This window comes from Jatropha curcas, chromosome 6 (assembly GCF_041381405.1).
Source record: "Jatropha curcas cultivar XTBG-Jc1 chromosome 6, XTBG_Jcur_1.0, whole genome shotgun sequence".
Taxonomy (NCBI): Eukaryota; Viridiplantae; Streptophyta; class Magnoliopsida; order Malpighiales; family Euphorbiaceae; genus Jatropha; species Jatropha curcas.
This window is the reverse complement of record NC_143156.1, coordinates 25,903,434-25,920,141: the sequence shown is the minus strand read 5'-3', so window position 1 is coordinate 25,920,141 and position 16,708 is coordinate 25,903,434. Positions and strand designations below refer to the sequence as shown.

Here is a 16,708-nt window from a genome sequence, read left to right as displayed (position 1 = left end):
AACTTTGATTTGTAATTTTTATCCTTGGTTCGATGGATCTGAGCCGAATCATCAGTATGCATTGAATGAATGCAATTCATGCATAGGCATGAATGAACACGACATTTGAGTCTCACTCTTTTCACTATCTCCCTCACCAAAATAATAACAATAATAATAAATAAATAAATAAATTGAATGCAACTCAATTGAGTTGGTGGATATATTGCTTGTGTAAATTATCTGGATATATATATAAGTTGATTGATCATAGATTAGAAATTACTCATAAGGAAATAACTTATCATTTATCAATGGTATCATTTTTCTACTTTGGCCATCAAAGGGATTTTTTTCATTGATATTTGTTTACAGATAGGAAATTAACATCTAATTTATAGGGGGAATTTGCCGAATTTTTAACAGAACTTTAAGAATCATTAAGCTAAAACATAAAAGTTATAACATAACTTACAATTTATCTTTTCTTTTATTTCTAAACCCTAAAGGTGGAAATTGGGGTGTGTAGGAAACAAAAGTCAGTTTAGGATAAATTTATATTATTTTTGTGGTTTCATTAGAGTTCAAACACTGTTCAACTTCATAACAAGCTTACCATTTTGAGAACGGCTCCAATACCATTGCATATTTTCGTTTGTGAAGAAACAAAGATCAGTTTCAATCATCAATATCAAAAGGAAATGTGAAAAAATAAATTTAAAGAAAAAGCAATCCGTAAAATGAGCACAAAAACAGAAGCATGTAAAATTCTCTTGAACTATTAGCTGCCATGGATGATGCTTATGTTTTATTGCAACCTCATTGCCATTCAAAAGAGAACAGTATGATATGGAATGATCTAGAAAAGGGTAGCTGAAACACAAAAAGGGTTTGCATTCAAATAATTGGAGAATGCCAACCTACAAAAGGATCAGTCTAACTCTAGCCTACACCTGAGGTGAAACGCCTGGATTATACAAAGATCTTGCAGGCCTCTTTGGCCCCAAAATCCATTTCCCATTTCCATATAATACAGAACCAACCTACAATATAACAGATTTTTTCAAGCAGGTGTATTCACATAGTGTCCTGTTTTCCTCCTATGCCGGCTAAAGTCAGACACAAACCTGAAAGAAAGACCACAGCCTTCAACCTTGCACTTGTATGGCTTTTCTCCAGTATGCACACGTATATGCTCCGTTCTCGCCCATGCCCACTTGAATGACATGGAACAACCCTTCCAAGGGCACTTGAGGGGTCTATCATCTTCATGAACGCGTTGATGAATTATTGCATATTTGTGGGAACTAAATCTCTTCCTGCAACCTTCATATGGGCAACGGTTGCGCTTGTGCAGCAATAGATCTGCCTTTGTCTCAAAACTCATGGTGCAACCTTCTAGGTCACACTTATGATATCTCTTCATGGTTTCTTTATTTTTTGCACAAGGTACTGAAACATCAGAAGCTTTTCTTGCCTTCTTTGTTATCAGATTCTCCTCAATTGATTTTCTAATATCAATCCCATTTCTGCATGTTGCATCTTTTCCACTCCTCGGCCTCAATCCTTCACATGGGCTTTTAATAAACCCGTGGCAATTTAATTTATGGTCTGTTATCTGCTCTAGTTCATTCTTCCTTTTTCTGCCCTTCCCAGACGTTGATATGGGGTCTATCACAGTGGGTTTGATGATTTTCAGTTCATGCAATGAACAAACTTCTTGACCTTTGACCATATTTTCTGCAGTGCAAGATTCTTCAGTTTCAGAACATTTTTTTATTGGAACAGAATTAGATTGACTTATTTGCATAACCGGGCTATAAGAAGATTCCTCCTCTTCAGTTGTAGTCTGACATATTTTGTTCACTTCATCTATCATCACCCCATTATCTGAATCAATGTCCTTTTCCACTTCAGTGACCAAATTAACACCAACAGACAACTCTTCAGTTGCACATTTCCCTCTTGGAATTTCGTATTCTTCCAATGCAACAGGAATAGCTTTATCTTGAATTTGAGTAGCAGTATTAGAGACTAGTTCTTCCTTGGCTGGAATTTTTAACAGCACATCAGAATCTGAGGTGGAGCCAGGGCAAAAGTCTTCTTCAGCTGACATCCCTTTACCTTTAGGACATCCTTCCCCTGAAGGAAACGTAGGCTGATCTATTTCCATTTGTGTAACAGAACACGAGATGTATTCCTTTTTCCTTTCACTTGAGGTCATAATTGCCTGCTGCATCACATTCTCCAAATTCAAATCATTGCATGAGTTGACTGCAGGACAGGGCCCCCTGGAAATATCAGAACTTCCATCCACAGAGATATGATTTGGGAGACTTGTCAATCTAGCATTACTTGGAATCAATTTCTCCCCATTACTTCCAATAGTAATTTCAGCTTCATCCTGCAGTTTATCTTCAGCAGCACTGGTCAGACGAGGAAATTCAACCCTTTCTTCCAATGAGGCAGCAAGCTTATTTTCTTCACATGAAATGTATTGGCTGCCATTACTTTTGGCTGTAGTTTGGAATTCTTCCTTCAATTCATTGTCCAAATTGTGATCGCAGACCTTACTATCCTTGCAAGATATCTCTTCAACTATGTTTTCCATTTGTCCCACAAGTGAATGAGAAGCATGTAAACTTGCTGGTTTTACAAGATCAGGAAACTCATTCACCAAAACACTCCTACCCGCCAGGACTTCTTGCTGCCCTTCAGAAACCAGATTACAGTATTCGTTCCCAAGGCTGATATTTTCTCCTTGCATTACGTACCCTTCATCAGCTTTCATCACACAAGGAATAGAGCATTCTGTAGCATTATAATCCTCAATCTCATTGGTTCCTGCAGTGACCTTTTCTTCATGCTGCATATCCAAACTACCAGAGGCTGCTGATTTGCATACACTCTCATATCCATTCGATACTTCCAAAGGTTGATCCTCAACCTCCCCCACATGTCCAACAGTTATATTGGCAATCAGAGAACCTGCAACAAGTAAAGGAGCAGAATTCAGGCCCCTGTCACCTATTGCTTCAAGCACCTGGACTTCGTGTAGCACTTCAGATGTTCCACTGGGAGACAGACCAAATCCTGCAGACTCACTGCCACAAATGTCATCATTACAAGGGCTAGTCTCAGATTTTTTTCCGGTATGTTTAACAAGATCTTCACAACAAGTAACAGGAACTTCTTCGACTGCATGCTTCTTAGGGCAGCCTTGAACCCAACTTGTGGAACAATCTATTTTCACCTTGTACTTCCTTCTTGTATATTGAATGAGTTTGTCTTCTTTTTTAACAATGACACTATTTGACTTCTTTCCCAATATGTCATCTTTCTTCGCTTCACCACTGTCATGATGCTTGCAGAAATTAGACTGATTTAACTTAGTTCTTGACCTTGATCTTCTGGATTGCCATTTGACGTTTAAGAAATCAGAACTGGAACTTCCATCAGAAAATAGACCCCCCAGTGCTAATGCATGCTGAACTTTATTAGATGGAGAGTTCTTTCTAATCTTTACACAATGCCGTAAGTTGACCCCAAGTTTTGAGGTCCAGTCTTCTCCACATTCATCATGGTCTTCATCATCAATTGCAAGATATATCAAGTTCAGGTCTTCCTGGGATGCAGTTTCTAGGGGAAACTCACTATAATTAAAAGCAGTATCAATATCCTGTGCAATGGCAGCAGCATGTGCCTTAATTTTTTGAAAATCTACAAGAATTTAATTAAAAAAAAATTAGTTAACCAGTTGCAAAATGATTCACAATAAAGAAAATAACAATTGGTATACCTGTAGCTTGGTAAAACAAGTAGATGAAGCTAAGATCTCATTTTACTGAGTGTTAGCAAAGACGAAGTTAAAGCATATCTCACCTGAATGGCAAATTATAAGCATGTTAGCTCCACCTTTAGACTGCAGAAGCTCCTCAATTTGGAAACCATGCTCCAAGCAGAAAATCCGAGGTCTCAGAAATTTTCTAGAATTATTCCACCCTCTGGGCATTGGCAGATCCCCCACTGGCCTAGAAAGGTGAGACACAGGAGGGTGATCATCTGCAGAAGCAAATATAGAACACCGACTTACTTTAGAACCTGAAGAGACTGAATTGAGCAAAGGGCAAATCAGCCATAAATAAATCATTTAATTTGCTTCCTTTGAGAACCATAAATATCTTTTATTGGATTGCTTCCTATTGTTTATGAATGAGAAATATGCCTACCATTTAAACTTTAAACCATTTCTGCCACAGATATTGCACACTGTTTAGATCAGATCTAAGTCATCCAAAGCAGACCATGACATTCTCAAAAAAAAATATAGACAGCCTTCTAATTTTTACAATATTAAAAATAACTGTTTGCATGCTTAAGTTAACTAAGAAAACAACCAATTGAATCTTGTGACTAACTGCTACAAAAAATGAAAGAAAAGAGGAAAGTTTGCAATTCTCATGCTAAGTGGTAGGTACATCCACTTAATTTCTCTTAAATTTATTTGGAACAGGCTCTTTCAGGGATTTGAAACATTTTCAAATACTTGCAACAATTTTCTAGAATAAGCTGATTATATTAAACAGTAAGAAGTTCAGTGCCAGGAACTGAATTATAAAAATGTGATAGAAAAGAGGCATTTATCAATTATATTTCACCTACCATAGCATCAGGAGCATATATCAGAAATAGAATAAGAAACAGAGAAACCAGAATCAACTACATGACATAGAGAACGACTCAGAATATAAAAAGACAGAGACTAACTGAATATAACATAGAAGTTCCAGACAAGAACGTTAATTTGTTAACTTAATACCTGGAACAGAGCTCTTCATAGAGTCACCACAGGCTGCAGAGGCATGACAACTATCAGAGTTTTCAACTCTTGATCCTTCTTGGACCAAAGGATGATCGACAGGGAGGAGTTCCATTGATGCTTTCTCAGATGGTTGCACCACAGACATAAATGGAAAACCAAGGATCCCACAAGCCACACATGCCAGTGTCCCAGAATCAACTTGAAAATCACAGGATATATCAACATCATCCACATATAAATCATTGAGAGTTTCCATATACAAACTCATCTCCTTAAACAGATCATTCTCAGCAGTGTTACAATTATCTTCAGAATGAATATGGGAAACATTTTCTTCTGGTGTGGTAGCAACAGTACTTGGCAATTGAGACTCTTTACTTGCACATGGCAATAAATCAGGGTTCCATATTAACACATTATGAGTGGAACCTTTCCCGAGAAGAACAGATAAAATGCTGTTTTCTTTTAACATATCTTCTATAAAAGACTTCTTCACTGACAACTCCCTTTCTTCTTTAAGACGGTCTCTAAGACGAGAACTCCGAGCACCTGGTAGCAGTGATCTTGGCACTCTGGCATTTGAACAATCCAGTGATGAGAAATATTGAATGACATGCCCACTTTATGACTTTGTGATGAAATAATCAAGCAAACATGATGCGATAAACTTTTAGCTTTCCATAAAAACATGTGTATTCTGTGACTACTTCCAGCAAATGCAACAAATGTTATTTTCATCTGACATCTGTTCATAAACATGTAGGATCAATTTTACAATAATTGATCCATTAATAAACATTTAAAATTAGTTGCTCTAGTGCCGATCAATCCCAAAAGCCTCTCCATATCAGTAGGAATCATAAAGTAGATACAAAAGGGATGAACTTCCTAGCAAAGCTAGAAGCACAGAGGCTAAAGAATAATTCCAACTGTTCAGACCTAATTATCAATCTCCAACATCAAGTATCACGTGATAGCATGAATAAGATAAGACTGCAAAAGCATCCAACTTGATACAATAGAAGCACTAGATTCAAATTAAACTATCAATCAAATAGTAATCAAATATAAGAATGATTAAATTATGTATCATGGATCTCAAAATTCTCCTGTGACATCAACAACAGGATATGCAACAAAAAGTATCATAGTAAAACTAAGACAGTTATGCCCAATTTTCACATAAATGATATAAAATCAGATATATAAGGTGTTTATCATATTTCATAATCCAGACAAGTAAATGATATATAATCAGATATATAAGGTGCTCAACTTTCGGACGTTAAGCATCTCATCTATGCTCCATAGGCATAAAGCTAATATTTCAGGAAAATATACAGGCAATTTATGAGAATCAACAGAATCATATCATAAGCTAAGATAGAGGATGACTGCAGTAAATAATCTGCAAACCTTGAAACAAAGGACATAGTTAGGAGGTATAGCAGTTGCTGATGGGAAAGCATGGGAAGATAATTCATGGCAGCTCTGCGTACTGCAGCTTCTTTAGCTACTTTAAGCCATTGTGGAGTGCCAAAGTTAGCTGCTTCTCCACAGTTAAAACCTATGGTAATTGGAGAGAAGAAAAGGGATCATGGTGAAGAGAACAGGAATACAGGAGATCAGAAAAGTTGCACAATCTTAGATTAACTTGATGTCAAAGGAGATAGATACACCAACAACAGAATAGCAGAAGTACAATTACTTTTATACTAAATTAATGTATCTTATAGACATCATTTACAGAAGAAACAATAAGCTTTACAAAGGAATTTCACATAGTAAGTATAAATGTATAAGCTGTGATGGAAGAACCTTGTATTTGTTTAATTGCTTTTGTGATACGCATCAAAGTGATTTGCTCTTACAAATATTTGTTGCATTTCCTTTTTCAATCAAATAATGCTACTCGCATCATACCAATAGAAAAATTCTCACCAGCCACCCTCACTCTTCCTCATAACATAATATTTTAGCTAGCATTTCCTACATGGAAAATATTTGAGCTTACCCCCTTGACAGCTAGTGCATTTTTTCATTGTTTTATATTTAAGATCAGGTAAAATTTCTTGAATTGTTCTCTACTGCTGTGTTAACTCTGCTTATGTGAGCTTAGCGAAGCGTAGTCAATCCCAAGACCACGAAAAGGAATAGGTTGCGGTAGGTTGACAGAAATGTAAAATCAGTCATATATAATGAATCCTTCTACTGTACAACACAAAGTTGGGATGTACCCACTTATGCAACCGCTATATTAGCACCCGGGTGTAGTGCTAAATGAGCAAGGGGTTCCACCACATTGCCACCTGAGTGTGAGGAAGTATGAGCAAGAGTTCTCCTACCAAGGACGTGTGTGGATAAAAAAGCTAGTCCTATCATATCGATGGCTGGATGTGGTGATAGATAGAAAAGGATTCTCACATCTCACTAGATGGATGCGGATAAAAAGTTAGTCCAAGAGAGCCGTTTTCGGTTGGGAAGTTGAAACATGAGTACATTGACTGGTAAGTCGATGAAGTTAGTAGACACTTTGAAGAGGAGAATGTTGCTATTGCATGTTTGCAAGAGACTAAGTGGAAAGGGGAAAAGGCCAGAAAAATTGGTAATCCAGGGTATAAATTATGGTATCGTGGTGAAGAAAATAACAAAAACGGAGTGGAAATCATTGTAGAATTGAGACTCAAGGATAAAGTGGTGGATGTGAAGAGAATTGGAGATAGGATTATCTCCTTAAAAATATTGTTGGGGCAGGAGACAGTTAACATAATAAGTGCTTATGCTCCTCAAGTGGGATTAGACAGAGAATCTAAAGCGAAGTTGTGGGAAGATATGGATGTTTTAATACTAGGAACCCCAAGTGAACAACAATTTTATTGGAGGGATTCAAATGGACATGTAGGTAGAGATAGCAGCGGCTTTAATAGAGTACATGAGGTTATAGCTATGGCAACAAGAATGAAGAGGGAAAGCTACCTTGGATTTTGCATTGGCTTATGATTTAGTCTTAGCTAACACTTGCTTCAAAAAGAGGGAGTCATATTTGCTCACCTTTAAGAGTAGGGGTAATCAGTGCCAAATAGACTTCATACCAACTTGAAGAAAGGATAAGGCTGTGTGTAAAGATTGCGAAGTTATACCAAGAGAAGCCTTAGCAACACAACATAGAATAATGGTATTAGATGTGAAGAGCAAGAGTAATATGAAGGAGGAGAAGAGTCTAACAGGACCAAGAATTAAGTGGTGAAAACTGAAAAACATAAACTAAATAGTTCTAAGGACAAGCTATTGAAGGAGAATGTATAGAACTTAGAAACTAATACAGCGGACCTATGGAAAGAAATGGCAAGTTGCATTTAAGAAGGTGGCAAGTGAAGTGCTTGGTGTGTCTAAATGGTTAGGACCTCGACCACAAGATCTTAGTGGTGGAATGAGGAGGTACAAAAATTGTCAAAGCAAAATGAGAGTTATAGAAAGTTAACCAAACCATCTAGTGAGGAGGCCTTTGAAGAATATAAGAGAGCAAAGAGAGAAGCTAAAAAAGTAGTTAGCAAAGTTAGATATAAAACATTCGTAGACTTGTACCAAAAGCTGGGAACAAAAGAGGGGGAGAAGAATATGTACAAGCTCATAAAGCTAAGAGAGAAAGGGTAACTTGAGCCAAGTTAAGTGTATTAAAGATGATTCCCATTAGGTGTTAACAGGAGATAAAAAGATTAAAGAGAGATAGAAGTGTTATTTCAATCAGTAATTCAACAAAAGCCAGAAGGACTTTGGCGGATCTTCATGCCTCTGCGACGGACAAAAAACCTTAGCTACACCTATAGAATTAAGCATAATGAGATCAAGGAGGCTTTAAAGCATATGAAGGTTGGAAAAGCATGTGGCCAAATGATATCCCTATAGAAGCCTAGAAGAGTCATGGGGGAAGGAGTTGCTTAGTTAACCAAGTTATTCAATGTTATTCTTAGAAGTAGAAAGATGCCAAAGAAGTGGAGAAAGAGCACGTGATAGCAATATATAAGAACAAAGGAGATATCTAAAGTTGTATATACTATTGCAGTATTAAATTTTTGTGTCACATGATGAAGCTTTGGGAAAGAGTACTAGAACTAGACTTAGGGACATTACAAAGGTGTCAGAGAACCAATTCGGATTTTGTCTAGTAGATCTACAATGGAGGCTATTTTTCTTCTAAGAAGATTGATGGAAATTTATCAAGAAAAGAAGAAGGATCTATATACAATTTATTGACATAGAGAAAGCTTACGATAGAGCACCGAGAGAAGTATTTTGATGGTTATTAGAGAAAAAAAGAGTTCATACAAGTATATAAACACCATTGGAGATATATATCAAAATGCAATCACTAGTGTGAGAACAGTTGGGGATACATAGGAGTTCCCATAACAATTGGATTGCATCAAAGATTTGCTTTGAGTCCATATTTGTTTGCCCTAGTAATGAATGAGCTAACCAGTAATATAAAATAGGATGTTCCTTGGTACACTTTATTCGTAGATGCTATTGTCCTTATTGATGAAATTAGTGAGGGATTAAACCAAAGGTTGGAATATGGAGAAGAATTCTTAAGGATAAAGCTTTTAGACTAAGCAGAAGTAAGACAGAACACATGCACTCCGAGTTTTGTTCAAGGAAGAAGTAAGAAAATAAAGTTAAATTAGATGGTACAGTGGTGCCCAAATACAATCAATTCAAATATATAGGCCTTGTGTTCCAGAAGGGGGTCTTGCAGATAAAAATGTTTCCTATAGAATTCAAGTAGTATGGATGAAATGGAGGAGTGCTACAGGTGAAAGTAGTAACCACCATGCTAGGCAGGCTTATAGCAACTTGATACTCTTCTAACCTAAATAAATTCCCCAAGGTGCAACTCACCAATGCAAGTATCCTAAGAAGCACGGGGAGTCTTAAATATTGCAGTCTCAAAAGGAATAGCGCATTTAAAATTGATTGATAGACTACCAGTAGACAAAATGGGTGTGGACTCACCAACAGATTGAATCTGTTGCTGTTTAGATACATGGATGAATCATGTCTTGGAAACACATGTGACCTAGACTTTGTTTTTATTCCATATGATAAGTTAGGCCTTAATGGACATGCTTTTTCTCCTCATACCAAATTCCAGATTATGTGTTTGACATAATAAGAGCTTTGTTCCCAATTCAGGTGCCTACATGTCACAGTAATCAAGTCCTTCATAAAATCTGTAAATTTTTTAGCAAATAGTGAAGCAATTACCGTGGCTGAATCCTACATGGTAAGCCCTCGGAAAAGTCACAACAAATTCACCAGGATTCTGTATCAACCTAAAGGAAAACCAGAAAAGCATGACTAGATTTTCAAATCATCAACAAGAAAAACCAAGTTCAATTGTTAGTGCCAAATCTAATTTTACAAGTTCTAAAAATTAGAATCCTTTTATTGAATTATAAAAAGAATAAATAAATGGACAAGAAGAAAAGATATACCAAAGCCTACCTACAACAAGGAATGCTGGATGAAACTACCACCTCAGGTGACAAAAGGGTTGTCTTCTCTCCCAACAATGTCAAAGCAGCTGACACCAAACAAAGTGGAGTTATAAAAAAAGATATACAAATTAAAATTCCAACAAATTTCAGATTTTGATGAACTACTATATTAAAGAGGGGGTTAAAGAATAGTTAGACCAACTATCATAACTCACCCAGGAACTGGAAAACTTTGTACAACAGCACTAAAACAAATCAGATCATTTAACTCTTAAATCATCATGCCAACATAAGCAAAAATTAATTTAAGTACAAGAAGGTTCTCCAACAAGGGTTAGTTCTCATCAGAGAATCAATTTTTGCCTGAGTTGGGTACTTTTGCTATTCCAGTGTTAACTGGCCTGACAGTTCTAGGGTGAGCATTCGGTTAAACCGAAGTATGACAATATGGGATAATCATCAAGACAAAAGCACATAGCTCAGCCCAATAAGCCACCTGCTTTTCATTAAAGTAACATTATGCAGAAATTTGAGAAAATTATTAAAGATCTTTCAAAGATAGGGAAAACTTCTACTTCTAAATAAATAAATAAAAGAGCATCAAATAGCAGGACAGAATTGTTGAATAGCATGCATCTGAAAAGTAGCATCTATCTTAAAAGTGTAAAAATAAAATAAACAATTCTTGGCCATGGTTTCAGCATAAATAAGGCCGAGAGCAAAACACTGGAAAGTATTTCATCAAAGAGGACTTGCATGAAGAATATTTGGTGATAAGCAAGCAATATGATATTCAGACATGCCAGCTCAAAATGTGATATACCTAAGCGATCAATGCTGCCACCATAAGCCTTGTTGCGGATAACTTCCTCAAAAGCAAACACATAGTCTCCAGGTATAGCATACCACGTCTTTGGAGAGCCAGTATGAAGAAAATTCATGCTGTGAAGCTCATGATCTTCAACATGCCAAGCAAACCAACTAAACAGCATGCCAATATAAACCATAGGAGAAGTAACACCTGGGATATCATCTGGCATGAACCGTGTAATTGAGCCAGGTGAGCGTGCAATCACTTGCAGATTCCAAGGGCTGTTAGATAGCTTCCAACCTGCAGTACCTTCCATATCATTACTAACGTTTACACTTTTTCTCTTAGAAGATTTTAGTGTTTCCTCCAAATTTGAAGTTGAAGTAATACATGATTTGGATACCATCCTTGAAGATGTACTTGGCTCATTTTTAATAACAGAATCTTTAACTTCATAGTTACATGAATTATTTACATTACCCATTTCATTTTCCTTGCAACCAGAACTTTCTGTACTCCTGCGATATGACTTATAGGATGCCCTCTTCCTCCTTTGTCTATGAAAATACCGAAACTGACCCTCTGGCTCCCCAAAACCCGACCCAGGAACATCATTTGCATATTCCACATAGATAGGCTTCTCAGAAGCTGCCTTCCAAAACAATGCTTCTATAGTCAATGGATTGTTCTCCTTAATCATACCCAACGAATTCCTGGCAAACGCCTTTGACTTAGACTCAAACTGATCCAATGTGTAAATCTCCCCACTTTGCCATACTTGCTTATGAACACCCAATTGTGGATTCTCCTTAACCACCCCTTTTGTTTTCTTCATACCTTGTCCTAACTCCTGATGCCTAGTGGTAAACACAGCTCTAACTTCTCCATCATTACCACCATCCGCTGAACCTGTTTTCAATGAAGAACAACCATTTGACAAATCCACCGCATCACCCAATTCCGGGCACTTGGAAAGGGACTTATTCAAGTTACCAAAAACATATCTTTTAGAAGGTTTAGGCAAAGGTGGTATAATCTTACAAATACCAAAAGCACTAGCTTCCTTCTCAATTTTCGAAATATAAGCAATTGGGTCAGCAAATTCAGTATCTGTAGGGCGGAACTCAGGTGCCAATGGCAAATCTTTAAGCCATCTGGGTATTTCCACATTACCCATTCCAACAAAGATACATTAACAACTATTACTTCACAAAATCAATATATAACAAAAAAAATGATGCTCAATTCAACAGCATTTCCCTATGATTAAAGTTACAAAAGCAGAGCATACGTCCAAACCCTAGATTCAAAATTTTCTATCTGCCAATTTCTAAAATGGGTTTTTGCTTTTGCAGTGATTGGACCACCCTAACTTGAAAAAATTTGATAACATAGCTAGAATGCAAAGAGAAATTCCAGAACAGAAGGAGAAAAGTTGAACCTGTTAAAACTCCAAGAGACTGTTGTGAATTTTTTTTTTTCCCCTTTCTTCAAAAGCGCCAAGAAAGAGAGAGGGGGAGGGAGGAAGAGAGAATTTGGGAATTTGTCTAGGTTTTGAGTGACATTTCATTTCAGGCGCATGATAACAATAAATTGTTTGGTATGTTAACGTAAACGGGTAGAATAGAGCGCATGGGTGAAGTAACAATTTCTAGACCGTAAGATATCGGTTGGGTGATATCTGAACGCCAAACAAGGATAGTGGTGTGTAACATCGGCGCACTTTAGCGAGCAAGCGGTGATAAAATAATAAAATATTATGGAAAGGGACGTGTGGGGTGTATAGCGGCGGTTGCCTCCACTTGCCATGCAAAATATTATTTGGCGATCAATTACTTGTTCTTATACCCATTTAGGAATCCTTATTGGGCCCCCTCGTTTGTTTTTTTTATGTTTTTTATCTCCTCATAAAAAAAAAAAAATTCATATGATATAAAATTTGAATAAATGATTGGGAATTGGGGTTTTGCGTTCTATTTTTCTACATTTAATTGAAAATGTTTGGTAAAAAGCAAGCATTCAAAATTGAAATTTAAAATAGTGTTTCAAAATTTAGTTGTCAGGCATTATAAATTACAGCTTAACAAATTGAAATTTAATATTTATTTAGCTTCCCAAAACCCTAATTACCAATCACAATATTAAAATCAAACAAGGGTAAATGTGTCATTTTCATTAAAATGAATTAATTATTTCAATTTTCTAAATATAAAGATTGAGGTTGGATTCTCTACTTACTTCGTTCACAAGGTATTTGTGAGATGTTGAAGTTTCGAATTTATATTTAATTTGAGGGTTAATGCATTTTTTCACCATGAACTTTGTATTCTAATTTCACTTTATTTAAACATTTATATTAATTTCATTCTAAACTTTGATCTTTTATTGTAATAACATTCCAATTTGCAATTGAAACTTAAATAAAAAACACATTAATATGAAACCTACTCTTAACTGTGGGTTTAACTTAATCTAAGTTTACTTACTCGCACAAATTTATTAAGTTTAATTATCGTTTTAAACAAATATATTTTTTTCATTCTACAATTATAAATTATATTTGATTATATTTATATCTTATGTTCTATTTTGACAAAAAAATATCTTATAATTTCAAATAATTTACGAGTCAAATAAATTCATAGCAGCTTTAGTTTTAGATTTTTAATTATTTCAAAATTTATATTAAAATCAAACCATAATAATAATTTTATTCTAACTTTCTTTTAAACAAAACGTGCATGTGTCAAATAATTAATTTTTAATATTACTTATTATAAGTTAAAGAAATAATTTAAAAATAATAAAAATAATGACAGAGATTGTTCTAATTATTAAATCAAATTAAGTTAACTATAGCCCAAGGTCAAGAGTGAATCTATTTTTAATTTGCAATTTAAATTCTAATTATAATTTAGAATGTTATTACAACAAAATATCAAAGTTCAAAGTGAAATTGGTATAAATGTCAAAAATAATTGAAATTGCAAAAGATAAAATTCGAATCAAACAATATATTAAGCCTATTTGTCATACGATTATCATATTCTTTCTAACCATGATAGAAACCGATGTGTAAGTTCACATTATAGATTTATAATAATTCAAAAAAAAACGAAATCATCAAATCAAATTAATCTGATTCAGTTTTATTCAATTTGATTTGATATATAGTATAATTAAGTTTATTTCGATTTTAATAGCCACAATCAAAATGTTTCATTTCTATTTAATTTTTATTAAAACGAAAAAGTTGTCCAGATTACCAAAATAACTAATTCTAAAACAAATCAATCAAATGCTTATCTCTACCCAAAAATACATGGATTACATATTTGATGTTGAATTTTTTTTTCCTTATGACAAGAGATTAAAATTTTTGAATTCCTTAGGTTAATTTGTCTAGTTACTCGTTAAAATACTAAAATAACTTATCTAACTCCTCTAAATAAAACCATCCCATCTCACTTCATTAATCTCTTTTACTTAAAAAATGTTTTATCAATTTTTTATTTTAATGATGTAATGTAACACAATTTGATTGATAGAATAATGAATGAGTTTCCATTTGACAATGCGATTAGACTGACTTAGCACTGATTGAACAACTTTTGACACATTTGCAATAGCAATTTTGACAAATAATTTCAAAATCAATTCCAATTTCCAAGTGTAACCCAAGTATTTATTGGTTGACTTTGTTTTTTTAAGAAAAAAAAATGTCTTCTTTAACCAAAAAGATTTTTCTACTAATTAGTTTTCTTAAAATACATCAAATCCAAGCAGCACAAATTCTAGAAAATAAGAATTTTCTTTCAAAATAATAATACTATAAATATCAATTTTAGGCTTCCTAAAGGTATTTCTCTATTACACAAACCAAAACATTAGTAATATGCAACAAACTTGATTAGTAAATGATTATTAACTGTACCAAATTATCAAAGAAGTAAATTTAACAATTAAATATGTTCTGGTCGGTCTTTCCACTTATGTGATGAGCTAAAGTTTTTAAGTTTGAATTTTCTCAACTTTAAGAGTTCTTATCAATTCAGTAAATAAAAATGAAGAAGCTCACAATACTCTTTCCGCCTATCAAACCTCACAATGAATTAAAAAAAAAAAAAGAATTTAGATTGACAAAGTTCTAGTTATATATCTCATTCATAAATTGATGTTTCTTTGAAATCTTAATATTCAAACCCTAATATTAAAACTTAACCGCGCATGATATTTATGTATTTTAAAGACTAGGTTATTTATTGTTTGATAAAAAAAATCAATTTTGTATTATAAGTTGAAGGACCTATTACTAAAAATAATTACTTTATAATTTTTAATTAAGATCGACAAATGCATATTAGTATATAAATAACTTTTCATTATGAATTGAACTTATTCAATTTGTTAAAAAATATTTTTCTTTTAACTATTTTAATCAATAATATCCAAATAAATGACTATTTTTTAGGACAAACTAATATTATAAATCCGGATATATATATATATATATATATATAACTTGATGATGGTTAGGTTAAGAAGAAGAGTTGTTGGTATTGAACCCTAATACCTACTCCTAGAGGGTCTTGTCTTAATCATTAGGTTAAGGTTAGGTTAAGGTATTAGTTATTCTCTCTCTCTCTCTAGGTCTTTTAAATCAAGAAAAATATAAGATTGTATATTAATTAATGTAAGTTCATAAAAAGAGGTGCTAACGGCTATAAAAGACAAACATGGGGTACCTAGCAATTATTTTTTTTTCCTTTTTTTTATTCTCAAAGTCTAAACCAAAGCCGCTCAACAATTATACATGTATGACCAATAATAATTCAAACATTAGACTAGCTGGTGATTGTCTATATTTTAATTATATTATAGGTATTATATAATATGAGGTAATAAAAAATTAAAATAGTGATACCATAATTCTTAATACACTAAAAAAAATAAGAGTTGAAGTCTATGAAAACATAAATATATAGGTAAATCATACACTAAGATTCTTTATTTGGAATGAATTCTAATTATTAAATTTAAATTCACTGTCTTTTGAGTTAAACGATTAAGAAATAATATCAATCAGTTCCTGATTAAGAAGGGATATATAATATTTTTATAATTATCCGGCCAAGCTTATCTTTTTGTCTTATAAATTATATAATTTATTAAATTAACTCTAAAAAAACTTATTTATTCAGTTAAAAATTAACGTTGCAAATTCATATAAGTAATCACTCAGACAAATAAGCTTTATTTCCTTTTTATTTAAAAGATAAGTTATTTAATGTTTAATAAACTGTCATTAAGCTGAAAGAAAAGGAACCTCTGAATTATCATATGTCATATTAATATATATGAAATCATAATTTTTTACCCAAACTTTAGCATCGAGATTGAGATATTAAAAAACAAAAATACACTACTACCAGACGCACTCTTAATTAGGACAAACAAGATATTGTCCCTAATACTCCGTCGTTCGAGTATATTTATCTCTGCGGAAAATACTAGAAAATTTTTTTTCTGTCACAATCAAATTGTTAAAGACGCAATGCTCTCTTTTACTGTCAGATTAACTAAAAATTTATTATTTAA

General features: G+C 33.8%; 1 protein-coding gene across 2 annotated transcripts; it reads right to left on the bottom strand.

The window, feature by feature from the left end:
* Positions 1–747: 747 nt before the first annotated feature.
* On the bottom strand, positions 748–12,711 carry ELF6 (Zinc finger (C2H2 type) family protein / transcription factor jumonji (jmj) family protein). 2 transcript variants are annotated; one of them, XM_020676792.3, is made up of 7 exons: positions 11,123–12,711; positions 10,307–10,385; positions 10,067–10,134; positions 6,218–6,368; positions 4,799–5,373; positions 3,862–4,089; positions 748–3,699 (listed from the first exon to the last, which is right to left on the bottom strand). In XM_020676792.3, the coding sequence occupies exons 1-7, from the start codon at positions 12,285–12,287 to the stop codon at positions 1,043–1,045; spliced, it is 4,923 nt and encodes a 1,640-aa protein (XP_020532451.1). In that variant the 5' UTR covers positions 12,288–12,711; the 3' UTR covers positions 748–1,042. The 2 variants fall into 2 exon arrangements, with proteins under 2 accessions (XP_020532451.1, XP_012093284.1); XM_012237894.3 differs by having other exon boundaries at positions 3,862–4,041; positions 11,123–12,703.
* Positions 12,712–16,708: the final 3,997 nt, after the last annotated feature.

Bases quoted from the DNA above. Each gene is read 5' to 3' on its own strand.
- ELF6 (XM_020676792.3), bottom strand. From the start codon at position 12,287: ATGGGTAATGTGGAAATACCCAGATGGCTTAAAGATTTGCCATTGGCA. The intron at 10,135-10,306 runs GTAGGCTTTGGT...GTTTTCCTTTAG, and splicing joins TCCAGCATTCCTTGTTGTAG to GTTGATACAGAATCCTGGTG. The intron at 5,374-6,217 runs GTTTGCAGATTA...TTCAAATGCCAG, and splicing joins ACTATGTCCTTTGTTTCAAG to AGTGCCAAGATCACTGCTAC.